The sequence below is a fragment of the Tachypleus tridentatus genome, chromosome 7 (assembly GCF_004210375.1).
Source record: "Tachypleus tridentatus isolate NWPU-2018 chromosome 7, ASM421037v1, whole genome shotgun sequence".
In the NCBI taxonomy this organism is placed as follows: domain Eukaryota; kingdom Metazoa; phylum Arthropoda; class Merostomata; order Xiphosura; family Limulidae; genus Tachypleus; species Tachypleus tridentatus.
Window position 1 is genome coordinate 63,770,427 of NC_134831.1, and position 23,179 is coordinate 63,793,605.

At 31.1% G+C, this 23,179-nt stretch overlaps 1 protein-coding gene across 1 annotated transcript; it reads right to left on the bottom strand.

Moving 5' to 3' along the window:
- Positions 1-1,167: 1,167 nt before the first annotated feature.
- Positions 1,168-21,321, bottom strand: LOC143255832 (SPARC-like). Its single transcript, XM_076512135.1, has 8 exons — positions 21,238-21,321; positions 12,391-12,462; positions 10,855-10,969; positions 9,483-9,598; positions 6,494-6,632; positions 5,232-5,442; positions 4,365-4,513; positions 1,168-1,721 (listed from the first exon to the last, which is right to left on the bottom strand). The coding sequence occupies exons 2-8, from the start codon at positions 12,451-12,453 to the stop codon at positions 1,678-1,680; spliced, it is 837 nt and encodes a 278-aa protein (XP_076368250.1). The 5' UTR covers positions 12,454-12,462; positions 21,238-21,321; the 3' UTR covers positions 1,168-1,677.
- Between the last annotated feature and the right edge of the window lie 1,858 nt (positions 21,322-23,179).

The following is a 23,179-nucleotide window of genomic DNA, read 5'->3' on the forward strand; positions in this document are numbered from 1 at the left end:
TGCAATCAATGTGTGTAATCTATTATGTTTTTCTTTCTTTTTTACAGCAAGTCATGAAATAACCCTATACAACTCTAATTTTTTTTACAAAAAATGCCAGTTCAGAAAATGCATTACTCAAATTAAAGTATTTTTCTTTGACTAAGGTTTCCTTTTTATTAATGCTCAATAAGACAATAAATTTGAAAAATGGAAACCATGAGAACGAGATTGTTTTTCAGATGTATTTATCAAGTTTGGTTTACACACCTTTAGTGGTTAGTTGTTGTAGGTATAATAATTTTTTTAATTAATTTTTAAAAGTGTTCTCATTGTTTGCTGGATTGTCTTGCATCTTTTAAAATTGAGTTTTCTGTATAACTATTCAATATATATTTACACTAGTTTTTTAAAGTAGTTTTTATTTTGGCATGTTTCCAGCTTTTTTCTTTGTTGCAAAGTTTGTTACACATTTGTAGTTTAATTTTATCCATCATCAATTTATTTTGAATTACAAATTAAAATTTCTAGTAAACAAAATATACTTTTTAAATGCGAGATACTCCCTTAATGGCTCAGTGGTATGCTTGCAGACTTGCAAAACAAAAAGTAGGTTTTGATATCCATGGTGGGAAGACCACAGATAGCCGATCGTGTAACTTTGCACGTAACTCCAAACACAAGTTTTTGCACACATTGAAATATACATATCAGTAAGTGAATATGTGTGTGTTAACCATCATCTGTATTTGGATTAAACTCACTTCACTCTGTCACATGGATCTGTCTATTCCCCCTTATTTCTGTATACAATCCTTTATTAACATTTCAAAATTTAGTGAAAGAATCACTGTTTTTGCATGTTCAAGATATGTCATACTTAAAACAATCTCACATTAGGAAAACTTTATTGTAAGTTATAATACATTTTTGTCCAAAATTTATCAGTTCAGACACATTATTCACTACAAATTTATCACTGTATAAAACTGTTCAAAATGGAGATCATGGAAAATTTAGAAAGGTATTTATTTATGGTGATTTAATCTATCTTAAAAGATGTGTAAAGAACAAAACTGAAACTATGGCATATTTTTTTTAATTTGAGAGATTATTTCTGAGTTTCAGTCTTATCAAATCATTTTGAATTTAACATTTATGTGTGGCAAGGAAATTAGAACATCAAAATTTGGCTGAAAAGAAGCTTTATTTCAGTATAAAATTTGCAATACAGTATTGCTTTAAATTCTTGACCTTATAACATTGTAAAAGCACTATCTTGTTAAAAATAAGTGTTCAAGAATAAAAAAAATTAATGAAATACATTTGTATAATATATACGTAAAAAGACCAAAGTTTATATTAAGATCATTCCATATTTTTATTTGGCAGTTTTATAACACTGTTGTCCTTCATTTCATGTGAAGTATGACACACATGTATTGGGATTATTCAAATTAAAATAAAGAGGTCAAAGTGGTCATACATAACTGCATTATCATTTACTCATTGAAATTAAGCAAATTATTGTCAGTAAATTCACTAAAAAGCTTTAGGTTTAATTGACTAAAAGATACAGTGGCATACAAACTAAGTAAAAATGATGGATGTCCACTGTAAATAAAGTCTACAAAATTACTCAGGTTAAATCTGCATATAAATATCCATTCATCAAGCTGGAGGCAACATCCATCTGTTCTAGTGCTTCCGTCTGACAGCTGCACATTTATCTAGTATTTCATCTAGGAAATGTGAATGAAATATTATAGTTCCAGAAAAATCATGTCTTATCAAAGAAGGAAAGAAAAACATTTTGAAAGGTAAGTCTTGTAAGTACTTATTGTACGTTTCACTCAGATGAAATATGGAAACATGAAAGATATGACAAGATTCAGAACTTAATTTTACAAAATTATTGTCATAGTTTGAAAAAAATGGGTGAAATTGGTAAGAAAGACAAATACAAGAGCTTGAGTATGAATGATTGTAATGTAAAGAATTAAGACTACTGATGAAAAAGATGCAAGTTTGATTGTATTTTATTTGTTAATGAAATTTAGTAGATATCATTAAGGTTACAGAACTGAAATGGCTAAGTGCAGCTACATTTTTCAACTTAAAAATAGCTTGCTTTTAACTTCATACTTTCTAGGTCTTTAAACTGTATGAATTAAAGTGTCCTTACTTTTCTACAGTGTCTTAAAAATTAAACAGTAAGCTTCTGTTGTTTCAAGATTATTGTCAGAATTTGAATCTGTTTGAACCTCTGTACAAATTTTAACTAAATTGATTGTTTCACAAGCAAAACTCCATTGAATATATGTTTTAAAAACGTTTTAGTTAAAATACTAAATTATACAAGTTTTGCTCAAGCCAAAATATGAACATATATATGTTCTCAGTTAATGATCAAACTATATTTCAGAAGAAAGTATCAGGTTGTTTGAAAAATAATGACAGATTTTTATATTACAATTTTAGTACAAGAAACATGCCTTTTTTATAACTTTATATGTACCGTTAAAAAATTAAGACTTTCTTCTAATCATTAGTGCTTTTATTCTTTTCTAAAACTTTATCAGATCCTTAGAATTAATGATGGAAAAAAATAACTGTGCATCACTATTTTACATGAATTCAAACTTCGTCATAATGCATAACAAACAGTTCACAATACCAACCAAGTATGGGGTGAAGGAATGTTTCCAAACATACAATACAGCATTTGTTCCAAAAGTTTTGTAATGGAGATGTAAGTCTTGAAGATAAGAAGGGCAGATGATGTCCTACTGCTGTTAGTAAACGATCAACTGAGAACATTAGGGGAAAGAAAACTGTTCAAGAAATGGCACAAGAATTGGGTGTTGGCATTTCCACAATTTCTAACCATCTTGAGCAAATTGGAAAAGTGAAAACATTTTATAAGTGGGTTCCACATGAACCCAGCGAAAATCAGAAAAATCACCATTTTGAACTGTGCTCTATTGCTGATTTTGAGCAACAGAAATTACCTATTTGTTGACTGAATTGTCACCTGCAACAAAAAGTGAATCCTTTATGACAATAGAAAGCTATCTCTGCAATGGCTCAACTATGATGAGGCTCTAAAATGCTTCCCAAAGCCAAAGTTGCATCAACAGAAGATTATGGTCACTGTATGGTGGTCTGTGGCCAGTATTATCATTACAGCTTGCTCAACCAGGGCCATAATATCACTGTGGAGGTTTACTGTCAAGAAATGAATAGAAAGTTGCATTAAAAAATGCCACCATTAATCAGTCAAAGAGAACCAATCTTGCTTCATGATAATGCTCCAGAAGCTCAAGAAATTGGACTATGAAACATTGCCTCATCCTCCTCATTGCTCAGACCTGTTGCTCACCAACTATCACATTTTCAAGTGTTTGGAAAACTTTTTAAAGAACAAAAGAGTCAACAACAGAGCAGCAGCAGAGAATGGCTTTAAAGAATTTTTGAGTTCTAGGACTTCAGAGTTTTATCACCATGGCATAAATAATCTTGTTTCTCATTGGTAAAAGTGTGCAAGTTCCACTAGGTTCATATTTTGATTACTAAAGTTGCTTTTGAATTATTTTATTTCTTATTATACAGGGTGTTCAGAAAGTCACTGTGCAGTTTTGTAACCATATTTTATTCAGTCTGTTTCAAGCCAGCAACTGACAGCAGTGTTTAGAAACAAAATAAGAAGGATCCAGGCCTGTATTGATGCCAATGGGGGTCACTTTCAACATAATTGTTTATAATTGTCATTCATATTTACCTCCTGTATTCTATATTGAAACATGTCTGTTAATAAATATATAAGTGCACAATGACACTTTCTGAACACCCTGTAGTTAAAATTTAAAATCCACCATTATATCTCAAACAACCTTATATTTATTGAATTGTTTCCTCATAATGTAAGTACATATACACACACATATTCATTATGATACCTGTAAAATTACTGTATTATTAAAATATTTATCTAGTTATACAAATACTTCAGAGTTTATACAGAGAAAAGTTGTCTGTTTGCAATGCATAAAATATTTAAATATCCATTACTTCTGAGAACCCGTGTTCGACGTTTACAATATAAGCAGTGAACAACCTTAATATTCTTCAGTCATTCTGTTTTCATTTTACTTCATATATAATTTATAGTAAGTTACCATACTTCACATGTAGTCAGAATTTATTGGGGCAGAAAGTGTTTTTTAATCATTAATTTCAAAGAAGAATATTTAAGTATTTTTGTTGATCACACTGTATTTATTTGTTTGAATATATTTTTCTAAACTTAACTAGTGATAAAGTAACTGTTTGTATACAAATATATTTCTGTGGTCACCACCTGCATATGTTACTGATTTACTTACTTTCTTCTAGTCCCAAGCATACACCCCACTCAGTCAAAGTAATCATTTTGTCATTATTAGCATCACACTGGTTGAGGAAGGTGCTAATACAATGTTCCATTACCATCAGTGGGGCCCGAAGTGGAAAGAGTTCATGACGAGACACAGCTCTGTAGTGTAAGACAAAGACTTGTATACTTTAATTGAACTTTTGATTACTACACGTTTTTTTTTAATCTGTCCTTAATACTGAATCTTTGACATACAAATAAAGTCTTATTACCAAGTAATTATGAATGTTACCTGGTGACAACTTAAAAGGTGAGACAAGTTTTGGAAGCATTCTAGAAATATGGCACAAGCATTATAAATTCCTCTACATGTACAGCTTTTCTCCATATTGGAAAATGAGGAAAGTCAATTTGTCATTATTATAATCTGGACTACTACTAAGCCTTTTTTTTTGTGATAGTAATCACCTATAACTACAATACAATTATTTGTTTTAGATCAACTTAGCTACATCTATACTAATAACAAATATAAAAATTGCTTTAGTTCTGAAGCCCCCTGCTGGTACAGCGGTATGTCTCCGGATTTACAATGCTAAAATCAGGGGTTCAATTCCCCTTGGTGGGCTCAGCAGATAGCCCGATGTGGCTTTGCTATGAGAAAACACATACGCTTTAGTTGTGATGAAATTATGAAAAACAATACTTGAACTAACAATTGATAATTTAACAGTAGGTTAGTTGATGCCAAGTTATGCACAAGTAAACTGTTATTGGATGACCAATTAAGCACAAATAAACAAATGGAATCACAAACATAAATGGAATCATATCCGAGTATTTCAAATGTAAAAATGAAGCACATTTTGACCTATACCTGTCCTCAGGATGAGTATCTAAGTCACAGAATTTCCAAATCACAGCATTAACCCACTTGCGAGTAATACTTTTTTCAGCTTCCTTTTCCAACTCTGCGTAATAACCTTTTAGTTCATGATGCTGAACCAAATCTTGCATTACGTTGAACAACCATTCTCGCATCCTTCGTGGGAAATCTGCCAACTCCTCCTCTGAACATTCTTGGAGTTCTACAACATGGGAAAATTATATGTTGTCTTTTACATTAGAATACTAGTAAAAGTACCAGAGCAATACTGGACTTAGAATGTAATACTATAAATGTGAACATGGGTTAACCCATTGTTTGAAACTGTAACACATAAACCATTTGTCTGATGCAAAAGTACTGTACTATTACATGGGGTATAAAATATCACTTTCATTTTGCAAGTTTGGCCCAAAGCTACTTGAAAACTAACTTTCTTTTCCAGCTGTCCCTAATTTGTAAAGGGAAGACAACTTATCCACACCACCCACTGCCAATTCTTATCCAACACTTCACCAACAAAAAGCAGGATTAACCATCATAGTATGATGTCCCCCACAACTGAAAGAGTGAACATATTTGGTAACGGGATTCAAACCTAAGGCCTACTAATTGTGAATTTAGTACCCTAACCAACAGACCATAGCAGATCCTGGTTTGATGTCAGCTTCACATATTTTTCTACTGGACATCCTTCTGAATTAAGCCTTCATTCATAGCATTAAGAAAGTTAAACTGAAATGGCTGCCAGAATCACACCACCTGTGCAGCGTAATTCAACTAGTAATACAGTAACTGTTTTTACAGAAACTTATTCTTATGATCACAACCTGTATGTGTGTTTATATATATAGAACTGCATATATAATTGATTATTGGTCGAAACTTGATATTTAGGGTTACCTGAGTTGCTCTACCAAATATGTTGGTTCATTCAGTTCCTTATAAATATTCTTCACACCAAGCAAACAATAATGTTTCACATATTAATAATACATATAACTGTACAATTAATAGATCAACTGATACAGTTGCCAAACTGTCTCTATAAGGCAGCATTAATTAATCTATTAATTTACAGTTATTATTCATCATTTTTAGTAATACAATTGTATAACCAATTTGTCCAGTGTTTTCTTTATCAAATAACTCAGTCAAAATTTATTTGTAAGTAAAAAAAATTTATTTATAGTTTCACTAAAATCATAATTTTTTCTTCCTATTTTACCCCTATTTAAATAACATAATATTACCTCGACATGTTCCATAATACTCTACGTGTACATGCCTATACTTCTTCCGACTGCATTCTTCACTGTCTTCTTTACAAAGACATCGCATACGATACACTTCACAATAACTATTCCAAGTTTCATTGTGGTTGGAGCACACCTAAAGGAACCAAAAAGATAAATTTCTTAATTTTTGAAAAAAAACCACCTTGTTCTTGAATTTATAAAACTGTTAGTATTTGCAACAGAAAATAAGCACAAGTTAGTTCATTTTAACTTTCAAATTACATTTTTTTCCTTTACACTTTTGTTGATAAATAAAATAGGTATTCACCTTATTAAAAATGTAAAAAAGCATTAAAATGTGCAATTTATAAAAGATTAAACAGCCACATAATATTATATGATATAGAACAGCGATTCCCAAATTATTTTAGTTTGAGGCTTCCTTAATATAAATAAAAAGAATATTTGAGGTCTCCCAACCAAAACCTTTAGCATGGTTATTGAAAAACAGTGCCATAGTAAGAACAATAACATATTATTTAATTAACTCAACATAATTTTTATCACCTTATTGTTTATTTAGAATTAAAATTAATTCAATACGTTTGTTTTTGGGCAGTACCCTAAGGGGGTCGTGGCTCACACTTTGGGAAACAGTGTGTTAGCAATAACTTCTCAGGAATTTAATCAAATTATAGAAGCTGTTACTCGTGTTGATGAGAAACCTACTTGGAGTAAAAAATGTATCTTAGGATGGCTGGTATGGGTATTAACACTTTTACTAATAAAGCAGAGAACAAAGTTTTGACCTTCATAGGTCATCTTCAAGTTAACTATGCTTTATTAGTAAGTGTTAATACCCATACCAGCCATCCTGAGATACATATTTTACTCCAAGTAGGTTTCTCATCAACACCAGTAACAGCTTCTATAATTTGGTTAAACTTTAATGCCTATTTAATGAAAATGATCTCAGTCTGATTTACACACTTTAAACTTACAACTCATTTCTAATTCTCTCCCAAAAAAGGAAAGTCTGCCTTCCTAAACTTCTTAAATTAGTAGGTTTCTTGTTTTGCGACTCACATGATGTTTGACCTTGCATCATTTCTTAGTATCACGATTAGATAAAAATCTTAAAATATTGTTATAAACGATGATATAGCTTCCAAAATCTTTCTTTCACTAGCCTTATCAATTGTGTTTGACTTCCAATAATTATTTTTGTTTTTTCACATCTAGCTTTTCATTTACATTACTAATAGTGTAGAATCTTTGACTGTAAACATTTTTATAGTTTGCTGTCCATCAGTGTTAATAGTTTTGCATAGTGTATGAAAAGTAAAATGTATGTCATTCATCTGTTCATGTAAGTTTTTTTTATCCCCTCTTTCTCTTTTATTAGCATAATTATTTGTGTGTGGTATGTAAGAATGAGATTATGTTGAACTATCTGTTAATGATCACAAGAGTTTATTGCTTTCTTTATCAGTATGAAGAAGATAAGTGAACAGCTATAGTCAGGTTTCATTTTGATGTTTTTAAGTAGTGCTGCCTTGATTTTTCTTGATACTTCCTAAAAAAAATAAGAAATTTCCATTTCTTATCACATTCACCTTTACAATGTAACTTTCACCTCCCTTACCAGTTCTATTGTAGTTTCAGGGAAAAGAAGAGATTGCAATGACCTCTACTTTCCATCCAGAGGTATTACATTGTCTTGTTTCAAATTAGTTTATTCATCTTCGAAATTATTTTTCTTACCAAAGCCAACAGCAAAACCTTGTACTTGTAAAAAAAACAAAACAGGAGTTGCATGCATAATTGAATTTCATAAAATATTTTTGTGTTTGGGTACAAACATTTTAATTATTTGTAAATAATAGGTTCTTTTTGTGACTTCTCACTTTTATATTAATTTTGTCACAGAAAATATGAGATAACTGAAAAAGATTAGTTGTGATTCCTAAATAATTTTCTCAACTTTTTAAACTTTTAGTTCCTGATAATTATATAGGATTTTACTTGAATGATGTATAATGTTGAAAATTATTTAAAATTATCCTTGTGATGAAGTTTAGATTCAACTAAGTTTTATATTTTTATCTTTCAAATGTTAGCAACATATGTGGGCATGAAAGGCTTTATGTACCTAGAGTTTTGATATTAAGTTGTTTTAATCAATAATGGGTTATGTCAGTGAGTTGCATGACATTCTGTTGACAATCTTGATCTTTTGTATATTGTGTATTAGTATACCAAAGTAACAAAATTTTATTTCATAATAACAGATGCCTAACACATTTGTGACTTTAAAGTCTCTTAGACTGTTTAGATTCTGCTCCAAGTGTTAATTGTTCCTTTATCATCTGCATGTACAGCAAACTAAAATATATGTTAATAAAAATGTTCATATGCACAACTAAAAGCATTTTTGTTTCGGTTTTCTTTATATCTTTTCAGCTGTTAGTGTTAACACCATTTAACCTTGTTTACCTCAAACATATATAAGCACATTAAAAGCTGATAATGGTTAAACAATAAACTATAACAGAAAAACATTTTAAAGCTTCTGAGAAAGCAAAATATTTCTACTTATGCATTAATGTATGTAAGAACCATCACATACTTACAGCATATCAAGAAATGTAACAGATAAAAATGAAATTAGTAACCAATAAGTTTTTTTTAGGTCATTTTCCTCAGTTTTTGTTTATTCCAAAAACTAAAAATAACTATTGTATTTAACTTTAGAACATATCATACTTACCATCACACAGAAAGTTAATATTTCTTTTATTCTAGATTAAAGGTGATATTGAGAATTATATGTTGGTGGAAAAAAACATACTTCACATGCGACAGATGTTCATTATTCATTAGTTCCTTGAGACCTTGCTATAATAAATCTATTTACATATTGAAACAAGCTCAATTTTCATTTCCATCATTCAGTTAAAAAGTATTTATACAAAACACTTGCATATTAAAAAATAGAAGCTACCTTTCTTCTCTCATCTTTTTCTGGTGGACAATCTCTCACACATGCACAGGTTGGTTTATTAAGGTCATTTACAATACATTCTTTCCCAGCTCCACAGTGATGGTGGGCACAAACATCTGTTGAATCAGATATATTTCAGATTAATTTTTAAGTATTTTACTTAATTTTATAGAGTATAAAAAGATGCAACTCGAAAATATGCAGTTTAGATACTGAAAGATTTCAAAACAATTACATATTATTCTTGCAATCAGAAATAATTATTAAATAATGAAAATTATAAATAAAGGAACATTAAGTTCAAGTGTAATAAGTTGCTGCCTGTATTATGTTTCCAACTGAATGCTATTTATATACACAAATTTTAAAATTATTAGTTTTCATACAGGTGGGCTACTCCAGTAAAAAAATATAATCATAGTAGTAAACCCAAATTTCTGACTAATACTTAATAAATTTGAGTATGTCTTCATATGCATGTAAAAACAAAACAAAAACATAAATAAACTCATTCTAGTCTCATTAGCTTACTTATACCTTTAAACATTTTATATTTATTATTTAAGTCATTAAATGAAAGAACACTTTCATATCAAAATATTTTAATTTCAACTACACATGTGTAATTACATAATACAAAGGTATGTGAAAAGAATTCATAAACTTATTAAAAAACAGTTAATAACATCTTCAAAATAATGTTCTAATAATTTGGTTACATGGTCCTTTTTACGGTAAACTGTAATGCCAAACAGATGGTTCATATTTCATTCTACTTTTAAAAAATCTATACATTTATAACTATGCTAAAAAACTTGGAAAAATTAATATTTGTGTTTGTTTAACAATTACAAATTACATTTTTCACACAAATTACAGCAAAGAAACAAATGTTAGTTACTGATTATTTAATTGGTACTTCAGAAGTCCATTATCATTAAAGTTATGGAAAAACTAATTCCAAATAATATAAATCTTCTTTAATAAATGATAAAAGGCCAACTAAGTATTATTTAGAAACATCTGGAATGTTTTTTTCATCTAGTCTTGGAATATAAATTGTTTCATTTTCTGACATTCATGTTGTAGTGTTTGGAAAAAAAACAAAACACAAAAGAAAAACAACAGAATTGTGTGTACTTATAAATCAATGGTAAATTTTACCTATCAATATTTAATGTGCAAGATATTCAAAATATTAACATACAATATTCTCAGAAACCATGTACACAAATTAATGTACAAGTACACTTAAAGAAAACCAACTTTAAATACATCAGAAAAAGAATAAGTGTAACAACATTAATGCTATTAACCGAGTATGGAATTAAATCTTTTCTGTTCTATTAGAGAAATAATGACATAAGCTCACCTTTGTGAAAGTCTTCAAGCCCATCCACAGCATTTAAACGAGGATTACTGTGCAGAAGAACATCATCTTCAGCAATGAGGTCTATTTCATCTCTTTCTCCTTCAACAAGATGGTCCTAAAATAAAAATATTGTATTCGTAAATGCAATATATAACTCAGTTAACCCTTAAATATTGATAACTTATTATTAAACAAATCCTTTAAAAATTTATTTATTTGACTTTAAGTTATTTCATATGCATTTTGTTCTTATATCAGTATGAACAAAATGTGGTCATTACACAACAGTAATAAAATGATCATAACTTTTACCAAGTCTTTTTAACAAATAATTTACCTTCACACAGTCTCTATATTAGAGGGTTGTGCACCTTATTAAGAGACGGAATACGTCTAGCAAAACTGAAAGTAATTCTGATTCTTCCTGTCTGACAAAGTAGGGTGATGCCATGCACCTTTTGATAGTGTTAGAAGTACAGTGTATGTTGTGTACTTGCTGGTTGGTCATGTAAAGATACAGGACTGCAAAGTGAACATTTTTGTTGTGCTTAAATATATATCATGTACTTTTTGCTAGTCTTGCAATGCTGTTGCATCATTACCAGTAATTTACTCTAATAAAATATGGCATCATCCACTTCAAGAAAAAAAGTTTGTTCCCAGTATTGAAATTAAAAAGTGTCAGACAGCCTTATTTAAATTTAATTTTGTATTTTACTCTAAGTATTTTACTCATTGCAGCAAAAACTGTAGTTAAAGCATGTACTTATTTAAATACTGTAGTTAAAGCAAAAGTGTAGACAGCCTTATTTAAATAGATAAACACGTCCTGATGAGAAAAACTGTAGTTAAAGCATGTACATTTAATTAACACGTTATAACAGCAGTTCCTCCACTTCTTTGTTAACAATGCTACTTTTACGGAATGACACTGTTTCAGTATCATAAATTTTATTCCTTTTAATTTAAACCTAATTATAAAGATATACAGAGCAGCCTTCTAAGTGTTACAAGCAAAATTATATTTAATTCTAACAAAATATAAACATCTTCAGATAAGTACAGAAATACGTACATATATATGTAACTGAAAAACCTTCCAAACATTACCACACACACATATAAAATAATGTGTAAAACATTAATAATATACTGAAGAATGTTGTACACATAAAGTACGTTCAGCAGCTGTTACTACACTGCATTTATTATTTTTTTATTTCTTATACATTAATAAGAGTGTCTGTTCAAAAATAGTGTTTTCAAATTTGATTGGCAACTTGAAAATATTGTTTTGTATAATAATAATAATTCTCAACGACTTTAAATGTCACATAAATAACTTCAAATAATAAATATTTAAACTTAGTGCAATACTTTAAAAAATAATTTTAATTCTTAATAGGTAAATATTTAACAATATTTCCGATAATGCCATTATTAGAATGTATAAATAGTGAGGAAAAACTATGCAAATTTAAGGTTGTGCACTTAAATATAACGACAAAATGAAAAATAGATACAAATTGCTCTTACCTTTTCAGCCCTTACCCCAATGGAAAAACAAACACAGAAAACCAGCACAATAAAACCCCTCATTGTCGTGTCCTGAAACAAAGTTGATCAATTTTAATATTTTATGAATTAGAAACTGTACACCTACAGAATTTTTAGGATATTTTACAATTAATTATTCTACGGAATATTTTATTTGACGTCATAATATGTGGGGGACATTTAACAACACGAATATGTATATTTGCGCAAAGCTATTTTACGACTTGAATACCTATTTTCATGTTATTGGTTACTTTTTTGTTTAAAAAGTATAGTTTAAGACTTCGAATTTTTATATTTAATTTTGGCTTTAATAATTTAGGCGAGGTATGATATCATTGCTGAAGAAGTGTAACAAGTGCATATTGCAACTTTTCCAAGGATCTAATAATTTTTGTTGATTTTTTTAACCTATAAAATACCAAAATGTTATGCTGAAATATATGGTTCTTCAATGTAAATAATCAAGCACATCAGTATATCACATTACGGTCTCTGACCCTAATAAAGTGCAACGAGAAATGTATGTAAAAGAACAAATGAATAAAAACTCGACTGTAATTCGAAGTTCTAAAATTTATTTTAAAATATTTTGGAGCAGTTAGTAGGCCTATGGTCTCTATATGTTTATCACAAAAAACTGTCATACTCATAAAATTATAATGGCAATGCCTGCAGAATCGTCAATGTATTCTCTTAGCAGCTAATCAAATTTCTAAAATTTATTTTAAAATCTTTTGGAGCATTTAGTAGGTTTATGGTCCCTATATGCTTATTACAAAAAACAAAAAAAAAAAACGGTCATACTCCTAAAATTATAATGGCAATGCCTACAGAATCGTCAATGTATTCTCTTATCAGCTAATCTATAGTGGTATAAAACTGTACAAACACAGTATAGCCCTTAACTACAAAGTGTTTGGGAATTCTAAGTGGATATTATATTACTTATGAACAATTTATTCTTCTTTTTTAAGAACATTAATAATTATGTGTCATTCCGCTTGTAATGAACGAACGTCGTAGTGTCACAAAAATACGCAAAATCAGCAACGCGATATATATGGTTAAGTGTTACGATGACCTGTGTCTTCGAACTCTCGTCTCACGCACACTTTAAAATTCATGAGTCATACTTGTGTTTATACCGCCTGTAATTAAAAAAAAACACTACAGAAAACAAACACTGGGCGTTTAGTGAGTTACAAATTAATTATTCTAATTGGAATAATTTTATGAGAAGTAATGAAAATCTAATTTTGATTTGTATTCTGAACTTTATCAACTTCAATCTTAAATTACTTGTAATCCGGTCAAGGAACACATCAAAGCGATACAAGTCAAAGTAAAACAGAATATTACGTTCTCAAGGTATCTTGTTTTACCAAATATGCTTGCAAACATTAAACAACGTTATCGGCTGCAGTTCTAAACATCTCACTGAATCACAAAAAAATGTAGTCATTATTTAAAAGGTATTTTGGACAGTTCGACCAGAAGAGAACATCAGTTTTGAAGGTGAAACGTCATTCGACTCTCCTGGAAACAGAAGCCTACTAATTAAAAATAAAGTTTTATAAATGCAATCGTTACTTTAATTAAGATGGCTTGGTGGTTAGGTCGCTTGACTCACATCTTGCGAGTTCAGATCTTCATCACTGAAAATGCTCGCCTTTTCAGTCGTGGGGCATTATAAAGTTACAATCAATCTTACGATTCGTTGGTAAACGAGTCGCCCCAAGAGTTTGAGTATTCGGCTAACTCAGGTTATCTCTCGAGTAGCTTTGCGCAAAGTTAAAGATAATAAACGTTACTTTAATACTATTTAAATTCAAAATAAACTGTTATTTGATCAAACTACAGGATGTCACGCTAAAATGTTTCACTGGGGAGAAAAAACGTTATAAATGAAAAATGAACCAATCAAAGTAAAATCTTATTGTATAAATATGATTTTTTATATCGTTTATATATATTTGTATAAAAGACTAATTATTGTAATAAGTTTCAATATCAGTTCATTCGTAATTGTGCTAATTAAATCAACAACTACAAACTAATATAAAATCAAACAGTAGAATATTGTAAAAAATGTAAAATTAAAGTCAATGTCCCCAAAACAAAATTAATTTTGTTTGTTTATTTGGAATTAAGAACAAAGCTACACAATGGGCTATCTGTGTTCTACTCACCACGAATATCGAAACCAGGTTTCTAGTTATGAGAGTCCGCATACCTGCCGCTATGCTACTGGGGGGGGGGAGTATTTTGTTTTAGCAAAAGTATACATGGGGAAATAAACTTGAGATGTTAAATCATAAGTTTGAATTGAATTAAATGAACTAACTTTCACGAAGTTATTTCATCAGTTTATTACATTAATTATCATGAAGGTGCAGTTAAATTGAACTACAACAACCGATTAATTTTAACGTATATGAAAAAACCATTGATTCCTCTATTATGTATTTATTCATTGTCAGTTGAAGTTATGAGGTAGTATAATTATTTCCTAATAATAAGAAACCATATCCTGAATTTCAGTGTAAAATAATTACTATTTACTGATTTGTAAGTCAAAACAAAATGTTCTTCAGTTAATTTGCAGTTGATTGAAATTTGCTCAATTATTATTTTTGAGTTAAATTATCTTTGGTGTGAAATTTTAATCAGTTGTATTAAATTAAATAAACTCAGCTAATTAAATAAATTATTTATGAAGTAAAATGAACCCATCTTTAAGGTAAACAAAGCAATGCCTGCAAACAATGCAGAAAGTTTACAGGTTAATCACTGCAGGTGTTTGTAATTAAACACAAAGTTACACAATGGGCTATCTGTGCTCTGCCCAACAAGGGGACCAACACCCGGATTCTAGCGTTGCAAGTCCGCAGACATGTCGCTGTGCCACTATAATGTACCCTGTTCTGTGGCAGATATCGAACCCGATTTTAGGAATATAAGCCCTTAGATTTGGCTCTAAGTCATCGAGAAAAGGGAGGTTGAGAAGGGCGTATTGAAAATAAAAGTCTGATTTGATTCTTTTATTCAGTTAAACATCGGCCAACTTTTATGGGTATCATGAGAAAAATACAACCATCTTCTGATTTTTTAAATAATTTATCAATGCAAATATCAGCAAGGCCTACCCCGAGCAGTGTCTTGGTATAACATTTGCTACGTTATTAATAATAGAGAAAATGTCAAACTATTTATTATATAAAATTTGGAAAAAATTTCATCTTTATAAATTTTACTTTAAGTTGGTTTTATGTAAGTTAGTTATTTTATTAAAATACACTAAGAAGCTTCTTTTAACCATATATTATCTTTAGCAATGCAATAACTATCACCATGAAATACATAAAACAAAGGTCCAAGTGGTTATGAGTATTTGATAGTGGTAAATGTAACATTGACAAACAGTAAAAAAATACAAAAATACTGTGGACATCTGACTATAAACAAATAATAATGATACGAAAAAATCGATTAAAATCAAATAAGAATACCACTCTGTAAAGCAAGCTAGGTAAATTAAGACAATTTTTTGAATATTAGTCAAATAAATTACGAAATCTTAATCATTGACAATCACGCAAGTTAGTTCCAGAAAGAAACACATAGGTTTACCATTTTAAAATTTTCCAACGTTTTATATTTGGAGGCACTGAAATATTGTTTAATAAAGTTGTGGATTATTGTTATTAATATTTCTTACACATCATACCTACATTTTATCGCCAATATAAAATACATATGCACTGAATGGAAAAAGATAGAATATGTTTAATAATGAGTGTTATTTATGTGAGATATGCACCTATTACTTGCCGCTGACAAATCTTGCACATAACAAAGAATCCAAATATTCGTGTTAACCTCCCTTTCAAGTTCTTTCATAATTCGAATTCTCTCGCCCTCATTTTGCTTTTGAATGAGGTCCGGCATGGCCAAGAGTGTTAAGGCGTGCGACTCGTAATCTGAGGGTCGCGGTTTGGAATCTCGGTCGCACCAAAATATGATCGCCCTTTCAGCCGGGGTGGTGGGTTATAATTTGACGGTCAATCCCACTATTCGTTGGTAAAAGAGTAGCCCAAGGGTTGGCGATGGGTGGTGATGACTAGTTGCCTGCCCTTTAATCTTCCAATGCAAAAGTAGGGACGGCTAGTGCAGACAGCTCTCGAGTAGCTTTGCGCGAAATTTAAAAAGCAACAAACAACCAACAACAGCTTTTGAATGATACGATATTTTATTAATACAACATAACACATTGAGATACCAACCCGTGGAACTTAATATAAAATTATCCGTGAAAAAATATACGATCTAAAATGTAATGACTTAATAGCATTGACATTAACAAACAAATTTTATGCAGAATAAGACTTAGCGACATAAGGAGAGACATTTCACGAGAACGGCGGATGAGTAGCTAAAGTTTAACTTCAGACACAAGCAGCCTGTCATATACAAGAAAGATTTATACAATCTCAATGATATCCAGGGGAGAATGAAATCCAAGAAAACATAAGTGTTATCTTTTAAGTAAAGTTTAATTAATTTAACTATAAAGTTTACTGTGGATAAGATAGGGGAAAATGCATGTAATGATCCTCACCTCAGATGAGTATTCCAACACAGAAGTAAGGTGTAATGTTGTCGTTCTGTTTCAGTTTCACTGTACGAGCTTGCTTATGTATAAACTTGTCTCAGGAGCCTAACTCGCAAAGTGGGTTACAGCATACCTCGCCTTAAGACAGACAGAAATGTTAGCGTCTGTATTCTTTACACCCACTCGGCGAGGGCCTCTTGTTCAACCACTACACTCACGACATTAAATAAACACGGTTTTCCGAATGTAATTTGCACGAGAAAAACTGTACATGCGTTTGAAGTGCAATGACTAACAAAATTGGATGGGAAGAAATAAAAAAAAAAAAATCCCATTTTGTTTCCCTGCACCAGCTCAGTAAGTGCAGGGGAGAATGAATAGTGACAATGGTTTTGTTTGTTTTGAATTTCGCGCAAAGCTACAAGAGGGCTAGCCGTCCCTAATTTAGTAGTGTAAGGCTAGAGGGAAGGCAGTTAGTCATCACCACCAACTCTTGGGCTACTCTTTTACCAACGAATAGTGAGATTGATCGTTACTTTATAACGCCCCCACGGTTGAAAAAGCGAGCATGTTTGATGTGACGGGGATTCAAATCCACGACTCTCGAACTACGAGTCAAGTGCCTTAACTAACTGGCCATGCCGGGCCTTCTAAAGACAATTAGGTTTTACGTTAGCGCATTGTCTTAACATTACACAACATAAAGTATGAATACATCCATAACAGTATATAACTCAGTGGTTTAACACAAAACTACTGTAACACAAAGTTGATGATAAATTTCCCGAATAATGATGATTTGGTTTATTCCAAGCATGAATTCCATTTTTTGTAAGATAAAGACGTGGAAAAATTAAATTACTGGTAGATTTTATGACATGTTGTAAAACTTTGCAGTTATGATGCATGCCAAAGTAATCTTACTGTTGTAATATATATATATATATGTAATATATATGTTTATTTGCCAGAGAGAGAGCCAATCATGATGATGTAATAATCTAAAAAGTTCGTATGGTATGTAAATACAAGGGAACGATATAAATACGAGTAAAGTGAAATAGTGAGTTAATAACAGGTACGTTCAGTGTTAGAACCGTGTCTGTCCTCATATTGAAAGTCAAATCTCGCTACTCGCTCAAACGATGAAAACTGGTTCACTTGTTTAAAGTTAAACACAAAGCTACACAATAGGCTATCTGTGTTGTGTCCACCAAAGGTTTTGAAACTCAGTTTCAAGGTTTGTAAGTCTGCAGACATACTGCTATCAAGTAAAAAAATAGGGACGCTTTGCGCAAAAATTCTACACAAACAGACGTTTATGTTGTTTTTCTAAATGGTAATTACGAAGATTATTTTGTATTTCTTACTACGTATGTAGGCGTAGGATTAATTTAACTTTTTAAGATGGCCAAACCTCGTAAAATATTATTGGGGTTTTTAAAACAGAAAATATCGATAAAAGTTATGAGGGTGCCCAAAAATGAATCAATACATTCAATCTTTATAAGTTTTTATTTTATTATGAATTGTTCCAGATGCTACTAGTTATTCCGTTTTATAAAATTAGCAACATTAAGTCCAGATTTTGGTCAGTTTTGTAACTTCTGGTTTGTGTAGTCTGTGTCTTCTGTTCAGATGTTAATTACAATAATTATAGAATCAACCACATCAGTAAATAAGATCAATGCACGGTTCACATTTTTTCTTTTTCCAACATTAAAATTCTTTTTTTTTTTTTTTTGCAAGACTTGCATTCTGGATGGGCACATGAAAGTGTTGCCCTTTTACCTTTTCCATATGGAGACTGGTCCGACATGTTCAGATGGCTAGAGCGCTCGACTCGAAATTTGATGGTCGGAGATTTGAATTCCCGTTACACCAAACATATTCGCCATTACAGTTGTGGGGGCATTATGGTGTTCCGATCAATTCCTTTGTTCGTTGGTAAAAGAGTAGCCCAAGAATTGGCGGTGGGTGATGATGACTAGCTGCCTTCTCTCTAGTCTTAAACTGCTAAATTAAGGACAGTTAGCACAGATAGCCATTGTGTCGCTTTGCGCGAAATTCAACGACAAACAAACCATATGAAGAGGGGAGTACATTTAACCCCCAGTGACCATGAAACAAATATTAGTATAACTATCATAAAATAAACTGTATTACATGAAAACGGACAGTTACTGACACGTGTTTGTGTAAAACAAACGATAAGAGCACCTTACATGTGTTGAATTTATAACCCAGTCCAGAGAGCGGGTATATACAGTTACATTTCAGCCCACATATCAGTCTATACGCTTTCGGAGAGTCATAAATTACTGGCTATTAAACTGTCAGGACTCTTTGAAATTCCTTTGTGATAAGTCAGTAAATAAACTCAAAACGATACTTCTAACTGTATAAACATGTATGAAATGCATGTATAACATCGTGTGTATGTATATATAGAGTGTCGTTTCGTATAATACAATGCAATCAAGTTGGTGTGTTAAATATGAATAGGTTTTGATAGTTTATACTTTAAATATAGTTGCAGCAAATTTCTACAACTTCAACGTACGTTGTTATTCACTCTAGCTATTAGAATATGTATGTGTGAGGTAACTCTGTTATAGAGCATTTTATGTTTGTTTTTTTAAACATATATAGTGCACTTTTATCGTTGAAACAACTTGTCACAGCTACGTGTCTTCCATGGCTGAAAAGATAAACCTGAGACCTTACACCACCATTCATACGAATAATAAGCTATTTGAATTCACATTATTGTTTAGACTGACAGTTTAGGCCTGTTGTGTTTGTTGGACGAATTTGATGTCATTATCACGACTGGAATTCGACTCGAACTCTGCACTTCCAACATTTTTCAAATGTTATTTGGGCACAGGAGTAGGCTGTGAACGATCATTAGTCTTTGTAAAGTAACCACATTACTTTTTTTTTAATCTGTGGCTCATAACTGGGGAGTGACGGGAATCATGCCATCCATGATTGCTTGTTGATTTTATGGACGAAAAAAAAATCAAATTCGGAAACTAAAAAAATCCGTAACCTGGAACCCAGGCTGATGCTTAGTTGTGAATATTTCTCTCGCGCAATAGTTGTATGTGCTATGCAATATTGTTTTCCACTCGAATTATTATTATTATGTAATGTTTACGTATGGCTGTGCATAATGGTAAAGAGTAGGCAATAAATATCCTTACATTATTTCGTAGCCGGAATTTTCATGCCTGAGAAATAATTTTGATACTTTTGCAACATTTTCCAACGATTCGAGACTAGAATACCAACTGTCAAAGACACCAGACTTACATCTAGTCCTGGCGAGAGCATGTGCACTAGATTTGTGGGAAGAGATGGGTGAAAGAAGAACTTGATAAAGGCTGTTTTGATCAGCTAACGTGTATTTACTACTATCACAACTTTCCGGATATTTTTTTACTGTTGTTATTATTATTAAAATACTATTAGAAACCTTTTCGTCTGGACTACTTATTATTATGTTTAGTCATGTTTTTGGTTTATGTTCATCAAAATGTTTTTCATATCACTTGGAACCTAAAACTGGAAGGAGAGGAGAACACGATTCAAATTGAAAGGGCAAAGCACACTCTGCCTTCAATGACACCAGCCCTGTTTATAGCTAAGTAATTATTAGGTTAATTACTTTAATGGTATACCTAGTCTTAGTTTTATTATCAGCAGAAACTGAGTTATTTATGTCAAAAATTGTCGAAAACTAAAGTTAATTACTTAGTTTACTAACGACAACTTTATCACACAAATAAAAGCTATAGTTATGACCAGTCACACAATATCTAACTCTAACTTAATAGGTATATACATCACAATTTGATTTATATTCTCCAAAGTTCTCTCTCACTGTGCTGTTATAGTTTCTTTTCCCATTAAAATGTGCCGTTAATATTTCCTTCTTAAAAATAACGTTTTAACATTTTTATGATTATAAATTATATTTAAAAACAAAACGTAAAATAGTGTTTTAGAAATGACGTGACAATGAGCACAATAAAAATAGCAATTGTATTTAACCTAGCAGACAAAATTATAAACAACAGATTGGAGACAATGCGTATTATGGTCCTAAAATAATTAATCCTGCCTTTCCTCGTTGTCTTCCTCTCACTAGTTTAACGACGAAATTTAAACAATGCGTATTATGGTCCTAAAATAATTAATCCTGCCTTTCCTGGTTGTCTTCCTCTCACTAGTTTAACGACGAAATTTAAACAATGCTGAAGCCTCTCCCTACCGAACCCGTTCTCTTGTTTTCAAAGTTTTTGACAAATTAAGAAAAAACGACCACCATAAACCAAGCTTCGAGAGCGTATCTTTCAATTATATGTTTATGTTAATTTGGTTATTATAACTGATTTGTGCCTAAAACAGTCCAGAAAAAATAAAGACAGTTTTCTTACCTGGCTTTCAGACACACCTGTTCAACCTGTTTACTCTCTAACGACCTTTTTCTGATCTTACTGAGCATGCTCAGTAAGTGACGTTACTTTACATAGATATTCCATCATAGTCTATTATGGTATTCTATTGTGCGTTGTACGAAGAAACGTTTGCTTTGTTTTTAATGAAAATAAGGATATTAACGAATAGAGAATACAATACATGCTAGTAAACTAATCAAATATAATTTTTGAGCGAGTTTAAAATTACTTTAAATCAGCTGATAGAATAAAAACGTATCTAATTACTCATACAGGACTGGAAGATAATTTCTAATAAGTACAAAAGAAACAGCAAAAATTACTTCATCATATTATAATTAACATATGTTATATAGCATTTTATTTAATTAAGGCTATTAAGAGAAATAACCAACTTTAGTTCAATATGAATACTTCACATATAGATTTCAGTGGACGTTATTAAATTGTATGTAGCAGAGCTCTCTATACAAAAGTTTGACAGACTGATCCATGTTTAATTCTTTCTTATTTAAACTTTATTTCTGCTTATATGTTCTTTTTAAAGTTTATTTATTGACATTATGTTTTATATTTAATAAATGTTTTCTATAACATGTTCACATGATAAAAACGCATAATATAGCCCTAAAATTAATTTTCTCAGGTAGTATCTAATTTTAAACGTATTATAACGTCCAAAATTAATTAAGAAATATTTTTGCTTTATTTTTTTTTCAGTTTTGTTAAAACATTATGTATACGACAATATTACAAGTTTGTTTGTTTGTTTTGGAATTTCGCGCAAAGCTACACGAGGGTTATCTGTGCTAGCCGTCCCCAATTTAGCAGTGTAAGACTAGAGGGAAGGCAGGTAGTCATCACCACCCACCGCAAACTCTTAGGCTACTCTTTTACCAACGAATATTGGGATTGACCGTCACATTATAACGCCCCCACGGCTGAAAGTGCGAGCATGTTTGGCGCAACCGGGATGCGAACCCGCGACCCTCAGATTACGAGTCGCACGCCTTAACACGCTTGGCCATGCCGGGCCAATATTACAAGTATATTACCACTATTTCTTCATTTTTTATTTTGTTCATTAATTCAGGGGAAAGCAAAATAATTCCACTTCGTTGTTCATTTCTTCATTTCCTTTTTATTATGCTCAATTAGGCTAAAATCAATAAAATACCCACTTTGATTGTTTGATTAGGCACGTTTTAGCACATTATTAGTTTCCATTCGCTTTTACCTTCCTATTTAATTTGAAAAAACAAACAAACTTGCTTTATGAATTTTATTATAAAAATTAATCGTTGGAATTTGTTTTGAGTACCAGAAATGACTCATATACGATTTTTATTTCTTGTAAGTAGGCTTATCAGTTTAAGACTACAGTGTCACATGAGTTTGTTTCGAATGCAGGAAAAACTATTTACGTATGTACATAAACGTCCAAAAATATTGCAAACTGCTTAATGACAGAGAAAATTAACTCTAATTCTACATTTATAGATGCTTAGATAAGTTATTCGAAAGGGGGGCCTGAGGCCATCTGAAGGGGTTACCTATTTCAACCATTCACAATACTATACAGTAATGTATTGTCTGTCTGTCAATCAGTAGACGCTAAAATGACGTCGCATAAGTGGCACTTAACGCTGCAATTTGTACTGTCGTGATATCAGTAAAACGTGCGCAT